Below are 25,086 nucleotides of genomic sequence, written 5' to 3'. Positions count from 1 at the left end.
GATGAAATTTATTCACATAAACAATAATCTGAGTAGCTGGGAAGAGGTACATTTTTCTAATTTCTCTGGTAAATTGGAATTAAGAATTATATAACATTAAATAAAACTGGGTATCAAATATGCATTTCTACATAAATACCATAAACACCATTTCAATATCAGACCATCAACCATGATGAAAATTAAGACAGGAACATTCCAAAATAAGCAATATTTCAGAAAACATGAGAACTCAAAGTATGAAATAAACAACAAGGCATGTAGTCAGCTAGTGCTAATTATCAAGTTAAGATATTTTTAGTGTGTTTATATAACTTGACATCTATGGTTGGGTCTTTATTCTGACTGCACAGTATTTTTACATATTTAATACTATAGAATTAAAAAGTAATATTCTAACTGCTTCAACTAAATCTCCTCTTAAAATCAGTATAGCATGAGATACCCAGGGATGTTCCTCAATTGACGCATATGATCAGTATTTCTATCCAGCAGAATACATACTTGGTGAAGATGTCAACTCTTAAAGACTTTGTTCTGGCTCTTCTGGTCTACATTATACCTCAATCAATCCAAAAGCATCAATAAGGAGCACACCGGTGTTGAATGTCAAATCATATCATATTTAAAATAGTATCCACTTGTAGTTTTAAAAGTTCAGTAGTCTATAGTTAAATATAAAAGATACAGGATATACATTTATTCTGCTTAATCCCAAAATCTGACTAACCATATAGCAAAGAAACGAAAGGCCATCAAAAACAAAGAATAGGAAAAGTTGACAGTTTCTAGAAAAGCAATGTCAACAAAAGTTTGGAAGACAGTCTGAATAGATGGACAACCACTAACTGATTTAAGCTTCTGTTTACTCTGCTCTGCTGGGTGTACAAGGGAGAAACCCAGTAAAAAGAAAGCCAACTCATTCATCAGCTCTGGAAAAGTAAGGAAATGAGAGATAGAGGGGACCTTTGAAGGAAAGGTTGCAGAACAAATGAAAATCAGATGACAGATTGAACGTCTATAATAGCAGTAATCAGACTTGGCAGATCTTGTCTCGCCTAATCATACAGATTAGGTCAGGGCCTTTCCCCAACTCTGGCAGAACCTAGAAGAAATACTATCTAAAGATGTTATATCAGAAAAGATTGGGCTTGGGGAGTACCATGCAAACCCCAGGGTGACAAAGACCTGAAAACAAGGGGCAGAGAGGGACCACAGACATGCATTTAATTAATGCCTGTACATGAAATGCTAAGTCTCTGAACCTTCTCCAATCAGTATCCGTAACACTGGCTGTCAGACTTATACCCCAAAAATGAAAAAATGGACAATTCTTGTTGGAGAAAATGATAGACCCCAAAACCTGCACACACTGATATCCAAAAGTCCCCTCAAGGATAATGTAAGGTCCCTACTCAGTCACCTACAAAAAAGGCCACCAATCAACAAGTTCCAGCTACTTGCACAAAACTTCTGTTTTTTAAATGCCTCTTCCTTGAATATAATAAACAGATAATCAAAGGTCATGAGACATTTAAGAACAATCTCTAACAGGACAATGATTCAAGTAAAAAATGGAGGGGGATACTCAGAAAATAACACAAGGTACAAATTAAAAGATACTAATATACTTGAACTAAAACGATATTAGACATCCATGACACAAGAATGCTAGGAAAACAGAACATCCAAAAGTCTTAAAAAAAACTGTTTTAATTGATATAAAAAATTCAACAGAAGGGTTAAGAGAGTAAATTAAGAGAAAAATCAAGAAAACACAGTAAGATAAATGGAAAAAGGGAGAAATATTAAAAAACCATTCAAAGAACATGTCATTACTAAGAGTCCCTGAAAAAGATGACAGAAAACAGAATTTTATCAGAGAATCAATATAAAACTTCTGGATAAAAATAGCAGATTGAGCACATCCAGTGACTTCTGGTCTCTCCCTAATCCCCACCAAAATGACAGTATAAAGGAATTTGTTTTAAGTACTTAAATACAATGAACGAGAAGAAAAAAGCAGTAAAATTCCTCTAAAAAAATGACATTACTGTATTTATAAGACAAGGTGAATTGGTAATGATCAATGATAGATGACAAGCCAGGAAGATGTGCCAAGTCCTCACTGACAGAGTGAAACGGCAACAGTTAAAGCCTAAAACTAACATCAAGCACGAGCTTTGTACCCACAGAGAAATAACAGCTGTAAACATCAAACAAAAAGGAGCTGTCTCTGAAAAGGCAGAAATGGAAGAGGAAACGTTTAATTTTAATAGAAGGGGGGAAACTGCCCAGTAATAAAGGATGAGTTCCCCAGATTTAAAAGCTAAACCTAGAATTTAACATAATTAATAATGAAAACTTCAGAACACCAAAAGAGAAAAGCATCTGGAGGGTGTATGGGAGGGGAAAGGGAGGCAAACGCCAAGAGCAAGAAGGCATCTACTTTCTCAAGAGCCTTCAAAAGTCCCAGGAAAAAATGCTTTTTTCTTTCTTTTTTTAAAGAATTTATTTATTCATGAGATACCGAGGCGGGGGAGGAGAGAGAGAGAGAAAGAGAGAGAATGAGGTAGAAACACAGGCAGAGGAAGAAGCAGGCTCCATGCAGGGTGCCTGATACGGGACTCAGTCCTGGGACTCCAGGATCACGTCCTGGGCCGAAGGTAGATGCTCAACCACTGAGACACCCAGGGATCCCTACTATTTCTTTCTTAGAATTTGTATTGAGCCAAACTATCAACCGAGTATTAGGGAAAAAAAAATAATTTCAGGCATGTAAGATTTCAAAAGTAAAAACCATGGCATCCCTTTCCAGGACACTATAGGAGAATGCACTCTGACAAAGGGCTGTAAAGCAAGGAAGAACACATGTTGTGATCCAAAAAAAGGCATAGAGAATTCTTAGGAAGACAGTGAAGAAAACCCCAGGTTAACAGCTATGCAGTAAGTTTACACAATTGAGAGCTCCAGAGGATACTCCCATGGCAAAACAAATAGAAATGATGTACTTTAACTACTGAGGTTTAGATTTCTTCAAAAAAGTTCAGCATATTTAACAAGATTAAAAAATTGTTCCAGTAAGGTGATAAATAGCTATAATATTTTCATTGGTATCACTAAAACTGACTGATGATTTGGTAAAACATTTGTTTCCTTACTATTTTGGGAGAACAGAAGGAAGAAAAAGGAAGGGGGAGAAAGGTGTAATAATCTAAAATTAAAGAAACATCATTATTACATAATATTTATACATAAAGAAGAAAATCTTGGAATACATAAAACAAGGTAAAGTGGTTCCTCTGTGACATGAAATTCACAAAAGAAAGCAAAGGCAAGGAACTGGCATCTTTTCTTGAATTTCATTTTTTAAACTATCTACCTCTACTTCGAAAGTCTTTTCTATTAAGTAAAGAGGATTTCAACAACAAAAAAATATTCTCCAATGATCTAAAGTTTTTTCGAATCAGAGACAAGATCTAATTGTGTTAGCTATAAAAGGAGTAAAAACTTATAAATTAATATCAATGATGTTTTGAAGGATACACTGCAAAAGATAAAACAAGCAGGCACCAGACTAAGCTGATATTCATTTCCTGTGTGGGCTTCATAAAATTGTAGTAGACTTCAGTTACTAGATACACAACTGTAGCAGCCACTGTGAAATCCACCAGCCACTGGTATTCTGGAAAATAATGCAACGCTGAAAAATAAAGGTTAAAAATAATAGTTTACTTAAACTTTCATAAATAAATAGCTAAGGAGGATTATCTGTAATTAACTTTAAACATGCTAGACTTTATTTACTTGTTGATATGCAATGTAAGGTTTATAAATACAAGAATCAAAAAATGCAGGAAACAGATTAAGAATGTTGATGCTTAAAATTTAATTTTAATACTTCCTAAATTTTTTTAAACCTGGAGTAATTACCAAAAATTATTTAAACTATTGTTAAAAATATATGATTGCAAAATGATCTGGTATCTTCTCAGCTGATTATCTGTTTTTTACAGAAATTAAAAATCAAGTATGGGATGCTTGGATGGCTCAGTAGTTGAGCATCTGCCTTCAGCTCAGGGCGTGATCCTGGAGTCCTGGGATTTATAGATTTAGAAATCTTTATAAATAAATAAATAAATATCAAGTTTTGGTTCTTTTTTTTTTTTTTTTTAAGATTTTATTTATTTATTCATGAGAGACAGAGAGAGACAGAAGAGAGAGGAGGGGGCAGAGACACAGGCAGAGGGAGAAGCAGGCTCCACGCAGGGAGCCCAACATGGGACTTGATCCTGGGTCTCCAGGATCATGCCATGGGCTGAAGGCAGCGCTAAACCACTGAGCCACCCAGGCTGCCCAGGTTTTTGTTTTTTTTTTTTTTAAAGATTGTTTTTACTTATTTTACAGAGAGAGAAAGCATGAGCTGTGAGAGGAGCAGGAGAGGGAGACAACATCCAGTAGACTCTGCATGGACTACAGAGCCTGACTCAGGGTTCATTCAGTCCTACAACCCGGAGAGCACGATCTGCGCCAAAACTGAGAGTCAGATATTCAATTAATGGAGCCTCAAGATTTTTTTAAAGAATCTAAAGTATGATACTTTAACTTGAGGACATAACTTGGTGTACAAAGAGAAGTTTACTTATACTTTTCATTTCTGTGAAGTAGGAGAGTTGAACTTTGCCAGTTATTAACTGCATGCACTAAAGGAGGATTAATAATTCTGTGATTTAATCAGATTAAAATAACAATAAATACACTTTTTATTCCCTCGTATGTTCCTGCAAGAAAAACTGATGAAATGCCTGTCGATTTTCCATAAAACCATATCCCTTCCAACAAAGGGTTTGCATTAAAATTAGCATTCTCTGATAGTAAGTATGATTCCATCTCCCTTTTCATCTCAGATATTCTGGTTTACTTTTACTTGAGTACAGTCCAAAGTATCAGCATCATTTTGTAGAAGATGTTTTGAAATGTGGGAATAAGTCACACACATAAACAGTAATTTCTATGTTCCCATTGGTACATAATAAAATGATCTACATTGTTATAAAAAATTTTATTTGTAAAATATAATATCTGAGAATATTTTAAAATCATGCATTCACAGAAAAACTATTTTGAAAATAAAATACCACTCAAAGCATAACTTATTTAAAATATCAAAACAAACCAATTAAACTTACATTTCTATAAGACAGCAAAAATTCTACATCCTTTTATGATTGGGTAAGTTTTTAATATGCTTCAAGTTATTTTAACTGTTAGGTTTTTTTGTTTTTGGTGATAAATATAATAGCTTATGAACATCAAGTCTAAAGATTTACCCTCAAGTAGTTGAAAGAGTCTCACGCTCTAGTCACATCACTTCTCCTCTAATAATCACCCTTTACAATGACTTTCCAGACAGGGAAATGGGTAGAATAGACAGATAAACAAATATCCATTTGGGTATACAAATATCCATTTATCTAAATGAGTAGACAATATCAATAATTTTAGGCTTTCAATTTTTATTAATAACTGAATTAAGTGTTCCAATTCTTCATGCCCACATTCACAGAGGCTTCCTCCAGGGAATTCACTCAGAGCAAACAGCCAAGTGACATATCAAATATTTTTGTGTTTTAAAATGTTCTTATAATCAATAGCTAATACAAATTAAGACACACTTTAAAGATACTTAGTGGGATAACAATAATATATACACATTCAACAAAAGTACAAATTATACATATGCTTGGCTATATATTTAACACAAGTATTATATTTTTTTTCTATTCAATAATATAATTAACTATGTGCCTTTTATTAGGCTACTGGAATCAAAAGAAAACTCAGAGTTCATCAAGCCTCGTGGTTTGCCTTAAGCTCATGAGTGTACCTTAAATTTAGGGAGAAAACCCATTACTTTTACCTAAACACACATACTTAGCATCCATTCACAAATGATTACATAAACATAAATAAAACATCTCCCCATTATTCTATTCTTGAAATTATGTGGCCAGTTGTTAAACTAGTGCCATTTGCAATTAGTTTTAAAACTGTACAAATGAAACAATATATTGAGTAAGTTGTGTGCTAAGGCCTTAATTTAAATCTTTTTTTTTTAATTTTATTTATTTATTCATGAGAGATACAGAGAGAGAGAGAGAAAGGCAGAGGGAGAAGCAGGCTCCATGCAGGGAGCCCGATGCAGGACTGGATCCTGGGACTCCAGGATCATGCCCTGGGCTGAAGACAGCTCTAAACTGCTGAGCCACCCAATCTCCAATTAAAATCTTCTTAGGTTCATTACCAATTGCCTAGTTCTAACCGGCTCTACCACATTTGGTGTGTAAACCATACCAAATTAAATATTTAACTCTAGGAGTTCAAAGAGTTAAAAAAAAAAAAAAAAAAAGTCCATTACAGTTACATATCTCACAGAACTGGAAGGTTAGTAAAAGTAAAGCATTTAAAACAATGCCTGGTAAATACTCACATTTAAGCCATTAATAAAGCTAATAAGCTGATAATTAACTATTTAACATCAGTTATTAGAAAAGACAAAAATTTGCATTAGAAATTAGGGAGAATGTGTATATATTCTTGTATTTATACATCTGTGAACATTTTATACAAGTAAGTCCACATAAAAGATTAGTAAACTAATGTGACAGTCAAAAAGTCAAAGTGCTTTCAAGTATTTTAAATTTTGCATGAAAAATAATTAAAAAGAAAAAAGAGGATGATATAACCAGTCCCAACACAGTTGTAATGATACTGATTTATACTGTTCCTCGTTGACATTTTTGGGTTCCAGGACACTCTTTGTATATATATATATACACACATACATAAAAAAAAAAATCTTAAAAAAAAAATCTTTGTAAATATAGAATCAACTTTCAAATATCTTGAAGCCATTTTGTATCACTAAATAATTCTACATGAGATGCTACATGAATCTACTAAGGTTTTTCAAGGGTGGTTATGACTTAGCCCATAAAGGACCAATTACATAATGATATTTGTACATTACCAAAATTATTTTTTAATGTTATTTTTATTCTTCACTTACCATGTAAACCATTATTTCTCAAACCTGATCAAAAGTCAGAACCACTAAGAGCATTTAAAAAAAAACAAATTCAAATGAGGAGATGAGTACTACGTGTTACGCTATATGTTAGCAAATTGAATTTAAATAAATTTTAAAAAAAACAACAATAACAAACAAGAACAAAAACACAAATTCCCAGAACCCACTCTATATTTACTGGATCTCCAGGGGTAGAAATGAAGAATCTTTCTTTTCAAAGAGCTGCTCAAGTGATTCTGATGGTCAGGTTTGAGAATCAGTATCACCTTAGATGCCACTCTCTTAGAGGATTCAAATAATTTCACATAAATTTTAAATATAAAATCATTATAGTTAGGGATCCCTGGGTGGTGCAGCGGTTTGGCGCCTGCCTTTGGCCCAGGGCGTGATCCTGGAGACCTGGGATCGAATCCCACATCGGGCTCCCGGTGCATGGAGCCTGCTTCTCCCTCTGCCTGTGTCTCTGCCTCTCTCTCTATCATAAATAAATAAAAATTAAAAAAAAATCATTATAGTTATTATACCATTAAAACATTGGGATATAGGCGGAAAAAACTACATAACCTAACAGAGATATCCTGTAAGTAAGAGTAAATCCTGAATAAGTTTTCTGATTTCTATCTATTTCATTTCTCTAAAGTCATTTTCCTTTCTACTAAACATAAGCATAAAGTTCAGTCTTGTAAGTACAGGTAATTAAACACAAACACACAAATGCATTTCTGCAAGCCACATCATAGAAGGAGCAGAATGGTATATAAGGTAAGAAGTCTAGAATTCGAAATAATGAAAAGTGACTGTGATCTCAACATAAAATAGAAACTGTGCAACAAACATGTAAGTCAGCCTCTTCTGAAAAATGGGAAAAATAATCCTTAGTACAGGTTAGGTGAATAGAAAAAAAAATTCAATTCAGTGAAGTCATTTTGAGCTTCTAAGTTCTGAAAAAGATTTCATATTCTATAAAATGGACTTAAAGATTAAAAACCAAACAATAAATCTAGCCACAATAGATAAAATGAAACTTTCACTTAGCATAGTATAAAATTGAGATTTACAGAACATTTTATCAAGATTTCCCTTACCTAAAGTATCCACTTCTGTAACTGACTTTGTTTCTAGATGGAGGTCAATATCCTTTGGAATAGTTAGTGGCTTACTTTCAATGTGACCATTATATTTCCTATAAAAAATGAGACAAAAGACACAAAAAACAAGTTACCTATACTGTTATCTAAGTGCTTCTATCGACTAATCACAAATGGGGTTTTAAATTTCACAGTAAAAAAAAGAATTTCTAATATTTCAGCAAAAAGGAGGTAAAATATAGTCAAATGTAATTTTTACAGGGGAGACTACAAAATATGGATGTAAATTATTATGTGAATATGCAGATTACCAGGGAGTTACCTAAATTAGTGACATAATCTTGACTACTAGCTTAATATTTCACCCACTCTATTCTGTAGATTTAAAGACAACTAACCTCTTTTTCTTTAGGTACAAGAATAAAAACAAATCAAAAATTAAAGAAATGCCATTATCACATAATATTTAAACATATTGAAGAAAACTTCAGAATACCTAAAAGGGTAAAGTGGCTCCTCTGTGACATGAAATTCCCCTAGAAAGCAAAGGCAAGGAACTGGTATCTTTCCTTGTATTTCACTTTGAAACTATTACTTTAGGTACAAGAATAAAAGCAAATTGAAGACAAAATGTCTTTCTCTTGGAAATTATACATATCCACACATACATATAAAAAGACCTATAGCTATAAACAAGTCAGAGTTGAAGAAATATATTAAGATTTATATGTGTAAGAAATTCAGTCATGTGAAAGGAATCTGGAGTTGCTTTTACTGAATCACAAATGGGGAAAATAAAAGAATGCTTCAGGTGCACATGTATCATTCCCAAATTTAAGTTTTAAAGACAATCACGCATACATAGAAAGTAATAAATTTAAGTTTCAACAGCAGTAATTACAATACCAAGAAACAATTTTCATTTATTCTGGGAAAACCTCAGTAAAAATATTAATTCATGTCAGTAAATGAAAAAATAATTATTGCTACCAGGAATAAAACAGTGTCATTTTTGTATCTTTTTTGTACATGTACAGCCTTTTTAAAATAATATAGAGGAGGGCTAACACTTAATATTCCAATGATCTTCAAGGTATATTTGCACCAATAAGTGTAAAAGAGAATGGTAGCAAAATCAGAAAAGTCTTTTTAGAATTTCCTATTTCATGACAAATAATCATTAATGTTTAAAAAAAAAACTTTAGAAAAAAAAAAAAAAACCTTTAGCACCTACAAATGCATTAGCCCAGGTTAATATAATTTTTATGATACACATGAGAAATTTGGTGATAAATTTGTTGTCACTGACATTTTGTAATATATTAGAATCATACTTTCAGGTTCTAAGAAGTCCTCCCCAACTGAGGACACTAAGGTCCATATAGAGAGGCTAATTATCATGTACTTTCCTTGAGAATTCAATTTAAGAAGAGATATAAAATTTTAAAGCTGGAAAGATCCTTCAAAATTACTATGTTTGGTCCTTCCATTTCACAGATAACGCTGCTGTGGTCCACTCAAGGAGTTTATTAGCAGGAAGTTTTCTTCATAACTTAAAATGCCAATATAATATTCAGCAACTTAATGGGACCTAGGAAATTATACTGCCTACATTTTTTATTTGAAAAATGAAGAAAAGAGGTCAAAAGCAGGCAAATTTGCCCAAAATCATAATACTGAATAACAGCAAAACCTGGAAAAGAACCCAAATCAACAGGTAAAAGAGTTATAGGGTCAAAACACAGGCTCTGGTTTTCTCCCCAGTCAACCTCCACCAAGTTTTAGTATGATGGCTAAACTGTTTTCATAAAAAAAAAAAAATAAAAAAAAAAATAAACTGTTTTCATAATTTAAACACAAGAATATAATTAACCATTCTTAGGTAAAACAATCACTTCTGTGCTCATATATTAAATTATTACATACTCGGTTTTCTTAAAGCATAATTCAAAATTATCTTAGATCATGAGTTTTAATCTTGAATTTTTCGATGCTCATAGCATTAGCAATAAATGTTCCTTTAACCAAAGTACAAAATATCTTTACATAAATTGTATCAAACACTTAACACTTTATAAGCTCAGCAATGTAACTTACCTGTCTTTTCTGCTTTTCCCTTTCTGCTGCTTCCCTGCAAGAATTCTTAATTCTTCTTCTGTAGGATGTTGATACCATCTCAAACTAAGAAAAAAAGAATCCTTTTAAATAAAGGAATTAAAATCACCAGAATTATTCATTTACTGTACAAATATTTATTGATTTTCCTATTTGTGAAGACACTGAAGGGAAATCCCAGGTGAAAAACTCTAATCTGAATTAGATACTACTGCTTACGCCTTAAAAGGGTTTCAATTCAAATCCAGCACTTACCAAGCACTTACTAGATGCCAGACCCTGCAATGCTGTTTATAGATATATTTCTTATAACTGACAATTATTATTATATATTAAGGCTAATAGGTGTACTACTAAAAGTAAATGGACTCTGCAGGCAAGCTGGCAGGAGCACATTAGAATTCTCCACCTATCCTTCATTTACACAGAAAGAATGGATAGTTGTTTTAAAAAGCATCCTTTCAATGTCCTCAAAACTACAAGTAGTCTTTGCTTACCTTTCCTATCTTCCCCTCCTTTAATTTACTTGGAGAATTCTCAAACTTTATGTAAGTTAGGGCTCCAACAACTGTGTGTACGTATTCACCTTTACCACACCATCAAAATACCCTGAATGAATCACTTATTCTCTCCCAAGCACTACTCCCTTGCTCATTCTCAATTTCCTGTCTCACCTGAATTTCCTATCTACCAACTACCTAAATTTGATATTCAGGTTTTATCTTCAGTATGTCCTCTCCACATATTTGTCATTAATTCTATTGTTTAACTCTTAAAATTCTAAACTTCTCTGCCCCCTGTAAGAACCCGAGTTCAGCACATGTGCCTCTCTAGCTCTGACTACTACCGACACTCTCTAACTGGTCTCCTTGTCTTTCCTGGACACTCTCCTAAATGCATTCTGATCCCAACTCTAGTTATCTTTCCGTAATGTAAATGCTATCAAGGTAAATGCCTGTTTAATTCCTTTCCAAGAGTCTTCACAAGGTAAAGCAGTGAGTAGGCAGCTAGGCAAAGACTTTGATCGAGGCTCTGTTCTTATAAAGGAGAAACATACACCTAAAATTGCTAAACCTACCAATTTTTCAATCACAAAAATCTAAATTTTTAAAGTAAAATATCTCAATTAAAAAATGTTAGCAACTGATTTGCTGTTTTTAAAAAACACTGCAGAACTGGCAATTTGAATAATGACTGAGCATCTGATGATGTTAGGAAATTACTGTTAAAAACTCTTAAACTCTTAGCTGTAAAAACAGGATTATAGTTATTTTTAAAAGCTCACATATTTTAAAGATATACACAGAAATATCTATGAATGAAATAATATTTGCTACAAAATAGTATGTTGGGGGTAGGAGAGATGAAGGGGAACACAGATGAAACAAGCTGACCACCAGGTGTTAACTGTGATATGTACATAGGAGATCATTATAATCATCATATATTCACTATATTGTTATGTTTACTCTTTGTTTGAAATTTTCCATTAAAATCCGAACTGTAAGGCCCAAATGTGCATAGGATTTGTGACCTATTTCCAAAGATTTTCATGATCTGACTACTATCTACTTTACCAGACTCACCTTCAACAATTCCCCTGTTGAACATGACATTCTAGCTAACTAAACATTTTATTCCATAAATTCATTCATCCCTTGATGTTTCTGCATATATTCTTCTATCTGCTTATAAACATCTATGACCCTATCTGGCAAACTTCTAATTTACCTTTTACTATTTATAAGGCAATTTGCCCTGTGGTATAAAAAAGAATGTATCTGGTCATGTCCCCAGTTCTGGACAAAGAGCTTTAAATTTAAAAGCCTTTGGAATTTCCTGAGTGATGGGGGGGGGGGGGTATCTTTGTTATGTTAACTAGGGGACTCCTGGTGGACCTTCAGGTAACTTCAGGATGGTGGCTAATTACCAGAAATATCAACTATGTGATTAGAATTGGGATTCTTAGCCATACAATCTGCAGGAGGGAGATGGAGGCTAGAAATTAAGTTCAATCATGTGTCCACGTATTTAAAATCACACCTATGTAATGAAACTCCATAAACTCTCTGAACAATGAAACTCAGAGGAGCATCTTGCTTGGCCAAAACACTAATGTACTTAGAGGATGACAGGCCCCAACTCCACAGAGAGGCCACAGAAACTGTTCTTCCCAAACCACTTATTGTATCATCTTTATAATAAAACTATAATCATAAGTATAGCACTTTCCTGAGTCCTAGTTGTTCTAGCAAACTATTGAACAGGAGGGGTGTCATAGAAACGCCCCAATTTGTAGCCAGTAGTCAGTTTTCAGAAGTATGGGTGGCCTAGGGATTCCAAGAACTTGCAGCTAGTATCTGGAAGCGTAGGCATTCTTAGAACTTTTGTCTTTAACCCATGGAGTCTACGTTAACTGCAGGTAGTGTCAAAATTAAATTGCAGCTGGTATCAGACCAGTTTGATTAAAATCAAATACTCCCCTAACTGAAAGATTCTTGGAGTGAAGATTTTATGACTTGTTTTTGTATACTTCAAAACTAGTACAGTTACTGGCATATAGTAAGTGCTCAAAAAGGATCACTGAACCAAAATGAATTCAGTTTTCCTCTTAGTTGAAAGGTTTTAAAATATATACCCCAACCAAAAAGTCTCTAAACTATAATTAACATGGGTGAGGAGGGACTTCCTGAAATTTCGATTTAAGTCCAGAATTTTAACTTACAGTCGATTCTTGTTATTCGCGGTAGTTATGTTCTATAAAGTCGCCGCGAACACTGAACATTGCTCCTAGGGGAAATACAGGGTTAGGTTCCTGCGAGCCTCTGGTCACAACATTTTCATCAACCAATCAATACAAAACTTTGTTTTATGTGTGTTTATGTTTAAAGACACCTTATTTAATATATACTGTTGATTCATTCACATTTAATTCCCAGCCAACAGCACCATAACTCATGCCTAAACAAAGTTTACTTAATAACTGTAGTATTAAGGACAGTATTTTCCTAAGTTGTGAATATTTCTAGCAAATTTTCTCCAAATAAGGCACATCATAGCCTTCTTGTGCTTAGAAACACTAGATAGCCAGCCCTTCAGCACTATGTTTGGAGGCCATTTTAAATAGTGAAATCAACAAAAAGCTAAAATGTGAACAACATGATACTAAATAGACCATGAAAAGCACACTCATTTACAACATGTAAGGTGAAACAAGGCATCAGCTGGGAATGTGGGCAATGGGCCACTAAAATTTTTTGCCACTCTGGATACATCTATGAATGACCTTGGAAGCACCACAAGTATGAATTTGGGGGTTACAAATGAACTTCAGCAAGTACGCAAATCACAAATACAGAATCCATGAATGATGCGGATTGAGTGCATAACATTTAGAAGAACACTTAAGTAATATCTCACTTATAAAGACTAAAACCAGTCATTTAGCTATGAGAAATAATCACTATTATCAGTGAAAGAACTCTTAGTACAGGAAAACTTAAGTTACTTTTAGAACACTATAATAATGAAATATTTTACGATCCTTACATTTTCTAGGACCCATTTTCTTTTTAAATAAACTCGAACTTATTTAATCTCATTTTGTGAACCCATTTTTCTAAAATGGATTGCACTTACTATACTTTTTACTGAGCAACTCAGGTCATCTACATCAGTAATAATTATTGTTCAAAGCTGGAATGTAAGGATGCTGGGTGCTCTTAGGGCCACTTCTAGTCTGTTACTCCTGTACTATCCTATCCATCCACTTGTTCATTCATCAGAACTTACAGAGCTCCCTATAGCCAAGTACTCTGATGGACAATGGAGATATATCACATACAATAAAGTCAAAGTTCCTGCTTTCTTGATGCTTATATTCTAGCTGGGGCAGAATTTAACCAATTAAAAAATGACCAAAAAACAAAAAAATCACAATTTGGATACTACACAAAAGAACCAAACAAATGATGAAAATGAGAGAGACAAGCCTTAGGTTGTAGGTTAGGAAAACTCCTCTGATAAGGAATTTACCCAGAAACCTAAAGGATGAGAAGAATGGAAGGGAACAGCATTTCAGGCAGAGAAGAGCATGTCCAAAAGCACAGAGGCATGAAAGAACACGGAACACTGCAGTAACCAAAGGGCCGAAAAGGCAGTCGCACCATAGGCAAAAAAAAAAAAAAAAAAAAAAAAGTATGAGGGAGGCTAAAGAGAGAAAAAGAGAACAGATCATGCAAAGCCTCTTGGATCATGGTATGGGGTTTAGATTTTAGCTAAAATAATGGTCTCAAAGCAGGAGACAAAAATAACTCGTTTTGCCTTTTAACATCTTTTTTTTTTTTTTTTTTTTGCTGCTCTGTGAATTAGAAGCAGGCAAGGAAAGAAGATATATTTTGGACACTGAGTCAATAGGTCATTTTCTGAGATGTAGCAGAAGAGGAAGAATCAAAAATTTAAACATGCTAAGTTTTTAAGTGCCTATGAGACATCAAGTGAAAACATCAAGTGGATACCATACATAAGAATCTAAAGCTCAGAAGTAACCTGGAGTCATTACATAATTGTGGTATTTATGGAATCAATAAGAGCACCTAAGGGGAAAATAAAACATGGTAGAAGGCTAAGTAGTTAATAAGGAAATAAAAAGTAGAGTTCATGAAGACAATGCATGTGAGAGATGCAGCTGTAATGGAAAACAGGGAAATAGACCAAAACTAAGAAATGGTCATGGGAGGGGCCATGTTTTTTTAAGGCAGAAGGGAGAAAGGGCTGTGACTCTATTTATTGTTGCTGTTATTTTTAATAAAAGATTTCATTTTATTTTATTTATTTTTTATTTGAGAGAGTGAGAGAGCATAAGCAGGGGGGAGTGGCAGAGGAAGAAGCAGGCTCCTCCTTGAATAGAGAGCCCTAAAACAATGTGGGGCTTGATCCCAGGACTCTGGGATCATGACCTGAGCCAAAGGCAGACACTTAACTGACTAAGCCACCCAGGCGCCCCAATAGGAGACCTTTAAAACATTAAAACAAAACAAAACAGTGTGCGTATGTGTGTATGTGCTAACAGGAATAATCTAATGGAAATGAAGCAATTAATGACAAGCAAGAAATCAAAGGGCCAAAGGAGCAGTCTACGTGAAAGTTAGAGAGAAAGGGGTGTAGAACACAAATGCAGGAATTGGGCCCCAACAGAACGCCTCCATCTCAGGCCAAAATTAAAATTTATAAACATTTTTTTAAAAATAAAGAGGGATTGATCATGTAACTAGGGTTGTGGGTTTGGTGGGGAAAAAAATAAGGGCTGGGCTCTGGTTTCAAGAATTTAGCCTGAGGCTGAGGCTGATGCAGGCAAGCTTACTTAGTATTTGAGGAAAAAGGATTTAGGTTGAAAGCTGCCTGAGAAGTAGAGCACACAAAGACCGCCAGGCAGCATGGAGTAGCTAAGGTCTGAAAGTTCAAAAGAAAACCTAGAAGCAGAGTTGCATAGTTTTCCTTAACAAACAGTGCTTCATACCCAGTTGGATTCCATACATGTGGTTCCCACATAATATACACTTTAAGCTCATGTCTCAGTTTTTAGCTTTTTCTTTTGCTGTTAGTTGGTATGTCTATCTTACCAAAATAACTTGCAATCTGCTTGTAATTGCTGCACCATGCCTTTCTAATATGGGCTTGGAAGACAGACATAAAAGCTAATTACCTTTAGATTCTATGTAGCAGTTAATAAGGATGGTTACAAAAATACAATTAGAGAAAAAATGTTTTGAATTAATGTTATAAAATTGCACATACAATATCATCACAACCATGACAGGAAAATATGAATAGATTAGAAGGAAGTACAACAAATGTACACAGTGATTATCTTTAGCTGATGAGAATACAGTTCATTACCTCTAATTTTTCCTTATCAATTTATTATCTTTTTCTATATCATAGGCATGTATAGTGTTTGAAACAAGGAAAAAACTTTAAAAAATAAAAAGTATTAATAAGATCTCACTAAAAAACTGAACTTCTTGCATTTAAGTTAAAGGCATTAATCTCAGGGTATTTTATTACCTTTACCTTGGCTATTCAGTGGCATTTTTTTCACCTATATTCAAATTGTCAGCAGTGTCTCAGATAATAAAGTTAACCTACTGTTCCACTTCACTAAATCACTGAAATAATTTTTTATTAATTTTCTTATGTAAACCTCTTATATAAATACTATCAGACTATTAACTTTTCTTACTAAAGTTCAATAGCACTGAAACAACATGTAATAGAAAATATAGAATGTATTGATCTAGACTTTTCAAATAAAATTAAATGGCAATGTCATTTAAAGCAAACCATTTTAAAAGTTTTCAGAAGTAAAAATTTCAGAAATTTAAAATGGAAATCTAAACATGAACAAATAGTGAAAAGCTTGGTACTGAGAGCAAAAAGGTTTTAATACATAAATAATCATACAAAACTATTTCAAAACATAGATCACTAAAGATACTTTCAGTCTTCATTCTAAATCTCAATAATTTTGACAAGTGAAAAGAAAAATAAGAAAAAACAAATACCACTTAAAACCTAGAAAACCTTTTAGCACAAATAGCTAAAATATCGCTATACGTATACAATTCTCTTGTTATTTACTGGAAATTTTAATAGAGCAGCATCGCATTCTGGAACTGGAAGTTCAGACCACTAAGGCAAGGAGAGCAAGGACTCAGGCATTCCATAAGGGTGGTAGCTGACAATTTAAATCTGTCCCTTAGGTCTTAGGTCCCACCTACTGTGCATTTGAATAGTAGGTTTCTCTTACCAAAGGGAACTTGCAGATACTTGGATCAGGCAACATGCAAAAAGAATTAAAGCAACTGAATATGAAGGTGTTGTTACACGCTCTTTACCCAATATAGGATGAGACAAAATCAGAATAAATCTAACCGTAACATGTTTTCAATGAGGGACATATGATAGGAAGTAGCAGACCAAAGTGAAAGCCTTAGGAAATAAAGGGGTAGAAAAAAATGTGTTAGGTTTGAGCTAAACAATAAAGGAAATGGAAAGCGGATCAACAAGGAAGCTATTACAAAAATAAAGCAAAAAAAGCCTACTTCCTCATGCAAAACCCACTATTCAAATGTACAAAGAATGTAACCTATCACTTACCTCCATGTAAAGAGAGGCCAAGCAAACTTCAAAACAAAAAGGAACTTTAATTACAATAAAAAGTAGAGAATACTTTGGCTACAATACAGTAGTATACTGGACATGATAAAGAACACCTCTGGATGATCTAAGTAACTGTTAGAAATGTTCTTTATGTTACGGAAAGCAGTTCATATTAAAGGCACAGAGAAACCAACTTCCCATGATTTTTCCTCCTTTTGGGGAGAGAGGGAAGAACTGAGCAGTCTGAGAGCACTAGACTCTTCATAGTTGAGTTTTCAAGGTTAATAATACATGCTCACAGGTTACAGGCAGAAGAGATTTTGTTACTTAAGTTCTTGTTAAAGCAGAATCCTTTCCAAAAAATTTGATAGTTACATAAAAAGTCATGTAAAAAAAGAGAACAACATTAGAGAAGAAAAAAATCTTTTCTAGTAAAGAAAACTGCAAGAACGGAATACAAAATATTTATAATTTAATAATGTGGAATAAATTTAATTTCAAATAGTGACGTGAGACGTATAATTTGAACAACAGATGATACTTCTTAAACTCTACTTCACACTTAGCATGTTTGTGGTAATCAAAATCAATGCTGAGGTTGTCTTTTAATTCAGAATAAAAGATGGCCATGTAGTCATAGAAAAGCCAGAAGAATACAGTAAGTGAAAAGAAATCATACACTAACAATATATAACCTGAAAGATAGTTTATATGAGGCTAAGTACCACTACCATAAAATAAGTAGAAAAAAAATCTAAAATAGATTATTCTGTATACTGCCAACAGAAGCCATAGTAATCATAGAAAAGCTCACCACCATCAAATTCCAAACTCTGTTCAAGTATGTCAATTCCAGGACAACGTCTGTAGTTGATAAGCAGCCATACATAAAATAAATACTATGCTCTGAACTAAACTCTAGGATAAAAAGCCTAGATCGGTTTCATTTTTCAGCCTGTGAATGTGAGTAAAGTTAAAACCTATTTTCTCATGTGTAAACACATCACCTACAGCAGAAAAGGACCAGATACTCAATCTTGCTTTTACTTCCTTGGTACAATGAAACATAACACATTCCCAGGTTCCCATGCACTTTGGTCTGAACTCACAGGGCCCCAACCTAAGGAATGTGGACAGAGCTGATACAACTATTTCTAAGCAAGGCCCCTTGAATCACCTAAAAGATACATAGCCTACTTCCTTCAGTTGTCAAATGGCTCAGCATCTGTAACAGAAGATTCCAAGGTAGGAGGAGGAACACGACACCCAACAAATAGGAAGAAGCGTAGACTCCCTAAGTTACCACTTGAAAGTCAGCTTAATCCTTAAAATATCATTTTGTGAAGAATCTACCTGGAGACCTGCCCAATCCCTTCCTGATTCTCCCATCTGACCCTGATTCTTTCCTGAGGAAATGGATTAAGAAACTAAGTTTAGACGCTGAGATTTCTGGGGCCATGACATACCCCAAACACACCTTCTCTCTACCTAGTTCATAATGTATACACATCCAAATGGGATAACAGAAATAAAAATTTTTATCAGGATTAAGTTTTATAACATTGTAAAGGCGATATTAATGGAATTAAACCAGGCTAACTGGGGATCCCTGGGTGGCTAAGCGGTTTGGGGACTGCCTTTGGCCCAGGGCGGGGTCGTGGAGTCCGGGGATCGAGTCCCGCATCGGGCTCCCGGCATGGAGCCTGCTTCTCTCTCTGCCTGTGTCTCTGCCTCTCTCTCTCTGTGTGTGTCTATCAAATAAATAAATAAATAAATAAATAAATAAATAAATAAATAAATAAATAAATCTTAAGGAAAAAAAAAAAAAACAACCAGGCTAACAACTTTAGTGGGTTTTTCTGTTAAACTAGAGATCTACAACACTAACAGCAATACATGTTACTTAACAAGATCTAGAAAACTAGTTAATTTTTTTATATTAAAAAGGCTGCTGGGACGCCTGGGTGGCTCAGTGGTTAAGAGCCTGCCTTAGACCCAGGACGTGATCCTTGGGTCCTGGGATCGAGTTTCACATCAGGTTCCCTGTATGCATCCTGCTTCTCCCTCTGCCTACCTCTCTGCCTCTCTGTGTGTCTCATGAATAAACAAATAAAATCTTTTTTAAAAATAAAAAATAAAAAAATAAAATGGCTGCTAATTTAAAAGCAAAACTGTTTATTCCTTCAAGGTATGACTTCTTCAAGTAAATGGCAGGCTTACTTATTATAATAAACATAATAAAATCTGATGGCACTTTAAACCTTCCATTCCAAAAGACACAGACTGATGAGAAATATGGACATAAATTAATTTATATGATACAAAAAGACAAGCCATAACTTTTAAGAAAAATATGGATATTTATTTACAATATGAAGATATGATATTAGGGGAACAAATATTAGAACGATAGATGCAGAACCTAAAAACAAGTCTCTCTTCTAATCTAACATGGTATCTACACATCTATTCACTTGAATTGTTCTATTCAATAGTCACTCCCAAACCATGAGCCTCTCCTCTTAAATTCCTTTAAACATTTTACAGATGATAAAGAATGCCCCTCAGATCTTTCTCTTTTTTAAACTCAAAAGCATCATATGGTTTAAAATATAAACTGTCATTTCTGATCAATATTTTTACGTGAGCAATTTAGAAGACATCTTACATTTTATCAATATCAAAATAGTTAACCTCATATCATAATTTCATATCATAAAAGGATGATAAAATAATAATTATCCCAAGAGAATAAAATCAACGATCCTATTCAACTGTTAGGCAACAAAATTAAGCACTGACTTCATGACCTAAAAACCTCAGGATTAACATTAAAGAAAGACACAAAACAAAATATAACAGAAAGGAAATTGATGAATTTAAAAACACAAAACAAAATATAACAGAGGAAATTAAATGATTTAACTATTACTAGAAAATTCAGATTGCTATCCTTGGAACCTGATTTGGAATTAGAGGCAGCATTAATTAACACTAAAGTTAATCTGTTTACAAAAGCAATCAGGATCACAAAATATTATCAACTTCATGTTTACTTTTAAAGGCTGAACTCCCCCCTCAAATTAGTAGTATATTTATGAAACAGTCTTGTCAAAAAAGTAAAAGATTAATTATAATACATAATTCCAATATTAACAAAGAGGAAAGAATAGGCTTTCAATCCCTGAAGTTTTAGTTTTTACTGGTGAATGTAAGTTTGATAGAAACAATGGAAAGCATATTATGTAAGAACATGGAAATTGCTTGTACCCTAAAATGAAACAAGACTGCCAAGATCTTTAGAGCCAAAAAGAGATCTGAAAGTCTCACTGGAGACTCACCATAAAGAGTCTATAAATATGGAATTCTCGGTAGAAAACAAGCTACCTCAACATATTTTTTAATCTAGTTCATTAATTTCAGATTCCATTTTTTTAGAATGTATGATAATTTGCCCAGCTGGTTTTTATCCTTTCATGATCTATGGAAAAGGGTTTTGATAAGCAAAAAAGTAAACAAGACTATATAGGGCATAAGACTACACAGTTAAACACTAGTTGCAAATGACTGATTTTTCTTAAAAATAACTGATAGAGGTTTTCAATTTCACTAAAACTTTATAGTCATTATTTACTTTGCTAATAAAACATGTTTTTAAATAGCTGTTCTCTCACATATTCCATATATGTGTCTGTGTGTTGTATATCAGTGATCAAATTTTAAGCAGTCATAATATTTTTCTATATTTAAATGATATGAAAAAAGCATGAAGCATAGAGAAGAATATTTAACTAGAAAATAAATTCTAAAGGAAATTTAAGCTTTATGGATAGAATAGCCTTTAGCTAATAATAAAGACTTATTATTTGTCTTTCAGTGTATGAAATCATTAGGAGGATAAGAGCTATCCATTGTTTTCTGACTCCAAAAGTTTTAAACAAAAGAAAATGGACCTACAAATCAGTAAACAGAATTTGGTTATTCACTGGAGATGAACAATTAGAGTAAAACTTTAGTCATGATACCAAATCTATAACTTACCTTTCATAATTGCACAGGATTTTGGCATTTATTTCTTTATGCAATCTTCCTGCATTTGTCTCATATACCCTATATTCAACTTGTTTACCTTCAATTTTATTATTTTATTGTACAAATATCAACAAGAAAACCTAGCTCCTTTGTGGAAGGGCTGGGAATAGTAGTAAGCTTATAGTGCAGTAGACAAAATTAAAATCTTACAAAATAACTTTGCCTCCTCCTTCTCAAGTTGAAGTTTAAAATTCTTTGCGGTAAAACAAAGAACCCCTAATTCTCATAATAAACTCTCAACTGAGTCACCAATAATGAGACATATACTCTCAGTCATTTTTTCCAACAATAGAAAAAATCTCATCCCCTTGTTAACCAATCTTTTAAGAAGGTAACTATAGTAAAGTTATTTGGTATTTTCATTGGCCATGGATAAAAGGTGACAGGAAAGGGGGAGGACCGAATTCTTGACCATGATCCAATTACCTTTATACTAAAAAAATAAACTACTAATATCTCAAGTAAGAAAAATAAGGAAGCTAGATTTTTCTTATAACCTTCTTTTGTTATGTTTTTAGAAAACAAATTCATGCTTAACTTCTGGGAAGTCAATAAACTAGAGATTTGAACTAAATAGAGATTTGTAAGTGCCAGACACAATTAGCCTATCTTTGCCTTACCTGCCATTACAGAGTAGCCATCGAGCAAGAGAATAGTGAGGTATAATCTTCTGCATGACACTGGCCATCACCATGGTAACAACCAGCTGTATACCTATCACACCCTGTATAAAACAAACAAGTTTAACAATGAATGAATATAGATTTGAGGACACTGTGGAAAATTTTCTATACATTCTGAAAATTATACCTTAAAAAAGATGAGTTTACTATTAAAATACATATTATTCTGGCATTTAAGCATTCAAGACCACATGTTTAAGCTTAAAACATTTAATCTCATCTCATAATCCTCTACAAATTACCCAAGGGTAACAGCCATGTTAATAAAAGTTAAATGAGTTAGCATGCACATTTAAAATCAATTCCCAAGAAACTTTCTCCATTATTTAAGGGTATCAAAATGAAGTGAAAAGTAGCAATTTCTTCATCCTTCTCCAAACTTACTACTCTATTCAATACACTTAAAATACTAGTTTGGCAAGCTTTAAAGGAGTATGCCCTAGCTTTTACTTCTAAGGTGGTACTGATAATTAAATGATTAAGTGAATGATTAAAAAGCATTAACTATATTAAAACTGTGATAACTGGCCTGAAAGTCACTAGAAAAAAAAAATTAATTCATGATGTCATCACCAACTTCCAGTGGACAGGCCTTCAATAATGTCCAAAAACGTTATTTTACTCTCATTAATCCTTCCCTGTTCTCTATGATAACTAATTCAAAACCTTCTTCCATCTCCTCACACCTCCAACCTCCCTCAAACTTCTAACTTTCCACTCAGTAGAGAACATCTTCTACTTCATAAAGAAAATAAACACCATTAGGGCGCCCAGGTGACTCAGTTGGTTAAGTGCCTGACTCTTGATTTCAGTCCAGGTCATGATTTCAGGGTTGTGAGACAGAGCCCCACATCAGGCTCCCTGCTCTGCAGGGAGCTGGCCTGAAATTCTCTCTCCCTCTGCCCCTTCCCCCCAAAATAAATAAATAAATCTAAAAAATAAAAAATAAAAGGGCACGCCTGGGTGGCTCAGTCAGTTAAGCATCTATCTTTGGCTCAGGTCATGATCCCACAGTCCTGGGATCAAGCCCCATATCAAGCCCCATGTCAGGCTCCCTGCTTAGCCAGGAGCCTGCTTCTCCCTCTCCGTCTGTCCCTCCCCTTGCTTGTGCTTTTTCTGGCTCTCTCACTCTCTCAAATAAATAAAAATAAAATTTTCAAAAAAAAGAAAAGAACCACCATCAAATGGGTACTCTCACTTGCTACCAACAAGCTTGCAATCATGTCTATCTGCACCCATCTTTTCCTAATATCCTCTAGAAATAACGAAGCATCTTCTATACAAATCACCGCATCTGTGCTTCAGAGCCCAAACTCTTCTTTGTTTTTTAAAAGCCTCAACTACTACCTTATTTACTATATCTTCTTTAATGTCTTCTGTATCTAAATCCTTCCTACCTACATTGTAGCATCTGTAAAGGTCTCTCATCCTTCTGAAATATAACAATTTTCCCTCATTCTACAGCCCTCCTCCTTCATATTCATAGCAACTTTTTCTCTATTTCTATGTTCTTATACTCTCACACTGTACCCATCTGACTTCTGCTTCAGCCCATTCCACTGAAACATCTACCACCAAGATCATTTCATCTTGCCAAATTATCTTTCCTTATCTTAAATCACAGCAGTATCCCACAAGCTCTACCACATGCCTTACTTTACTCACACCATGATGATCAATTCTTCATACTTCTCTTTGCTAGCTCCTCCCTCTATCCAAGCAGTCCAAAAATAAGTTGAATTCCTACCTCAAACCTAATATACCAAAACAAAACAAAACAAAATAAAAACAGAAAAAATGTAAAAGTGTGATTAAAAAGAAGCAGTATAGCATACAGGCTTACAAGCATGGATTCTAGACCCAAACTGCCTAGGACAGAATCAGCCATCAACTAGTTCCATGACTTTGCACAAGTTATTTAAACATTTTGTATTTCTATTATATCTCCTATAAAATAAAGCTACTAATTCAACCTAATAACATAGTTAGGAATTACACCTGATACAGAGTAAGCTCAATATGTATTAGTAGTATTTGTTGTTATTATCACTGTTATTTTATTAAGTTAGCCTTTTAAAAATTTTAATTCTATAAACTTTCTAAATTTTAAGAACAGAGAAGCTTTACAAAAAATACCAACAGTCTCCTAAGTGATAAAAGACCAAAAAATAAGTTGAAAAAATTAAACTTCATTGTAACAAACTGTTCAACTGATTGTTCATCTCTGCAACAAATGTACTACTATAGAGTGAACTGGTGATAAAGGGGGGAAGGACAGGGGACTGAACATGTGCAAGAAAAGGGTATACAGGAATGATCTGTATTTCCTATTAATTTTGCTGTGAATCTAAAACTACTCTAAAAATAAACTTCATTAATTTAAAAAAAATCAAATTTCTGTAATAGAGGACAATATAAATAATGTCAAATGACTAACTGGGAAAGAGTATTTGTAACTCACATCACAAAGGGATAATTTCCTTATATTACAAATAGAGTTCTTATAAATCAACTACAGTAGTCCCCCTTTGCCCTCCCACCCATCCCCTATGCTGTGGGAACTACATTCCAAGACCCCCTGTGAAGGTCTGAAACCTTGGACAGTATCAAATCTTATATATACAATGTTTTTCCTGTACATACATACCTACAATAAAATTTAATTTATAACTCTGGTTCAGTTAGAGTTGTCAACAACAAAACAGAATTAGAAATGTTACATGAATGTAGTGTCTCTCTCCCACAAGATATCTTACTTACATCCTTGTGATGATGTGGAATGACAAAATGCCTATGTGATTGGATGAAGTGAGGTGAATGTCAAAGGCATTGTGACATACTATGGGGTTACTACTGA

At 33.8% G+C, this 25,086-nt stretch overlaps 1 protein-coding gene and 1 long non-coding RNA gene across 17 annotated transcripts in view; one reads left to right on the top strand and one right to left on the bottom strand.

The window, feature by feature from the left end:
- Positions 1–4,776, top strand: part of LOC144294148 (uncharacterized) — a 62,266-nt gene extending 57,490 nt beyond the window's left edge. For both annotated transcript variants that reach the window (XR_013361538.1, XR_013361539.1), the window contains exon 3: positions 4,408–4,776. This is a non-coding gene — a long non-coding RNA (uncharacterized LOC144294148). The remainder of the gene's footprint in view (positions 1–4,407) is intronic.
- TMEM161B (transmembrane protein 161B) overlaps positions 1–25,086 on the bottom strand; it is a 72,776-nt gene that overhangs the window by 29,786 nt on the left and 17,904 nt on the right. For 5 of the 15 annotated variants that reach the window (XM_077865726.1, XM_077865663.1, XM_077865702.1 and 2 more), the window contains exons 2-5: positions 22,167–22,270; positions 10,276–10,359; positions 8,176–8,273; positions 3,547–3,703 (exon numbers count right to left, since the gene is read on the bottom strand). In XM_077865726.1, the coding sequence (XP_077721852.1) occupies positions 3,547–3,703; positions 8,176–8,273; positions 10,276–10,359; positions 22,167–22,240 (413 nt within the window). In that variant the 5' untranslated portion in view covers positions 22,241–22,270. Of the gene's footprint in view, positions 1–3,546; positions 3,704–8,175; positions 8,274–8,674; positions 8,715–10,275; positions 10,360–13,018; positions 13,084–22,166; positions 22,271–23,885; positions 23,984–24,876; positions 24,997–25,086 lie in introns of those variants that run through there. The other 10 variants (XM_077865760.1, XM_077865769.1, XM_077865753.1 and 7 more) reach the window with 9 other exon arrangements.

The sequence above is a fragment of the Canis aureus genome, chromosome 2 (assembly GCF_053574225.1).
Source record: "Canis aureus isolate CA01 chromosome 2, VMU_Caureus_v.1.0, whole genome shotgun sequence".
NCBI classification, from domain to species: Eukaryota; Metazoa; Chordata; class Mammalia; order Carnivora; family Canidae; genus Canis; species Canis aureus.
This window is presented reverse-complemented; position numbering and strand designations above follow the sequence as displayed.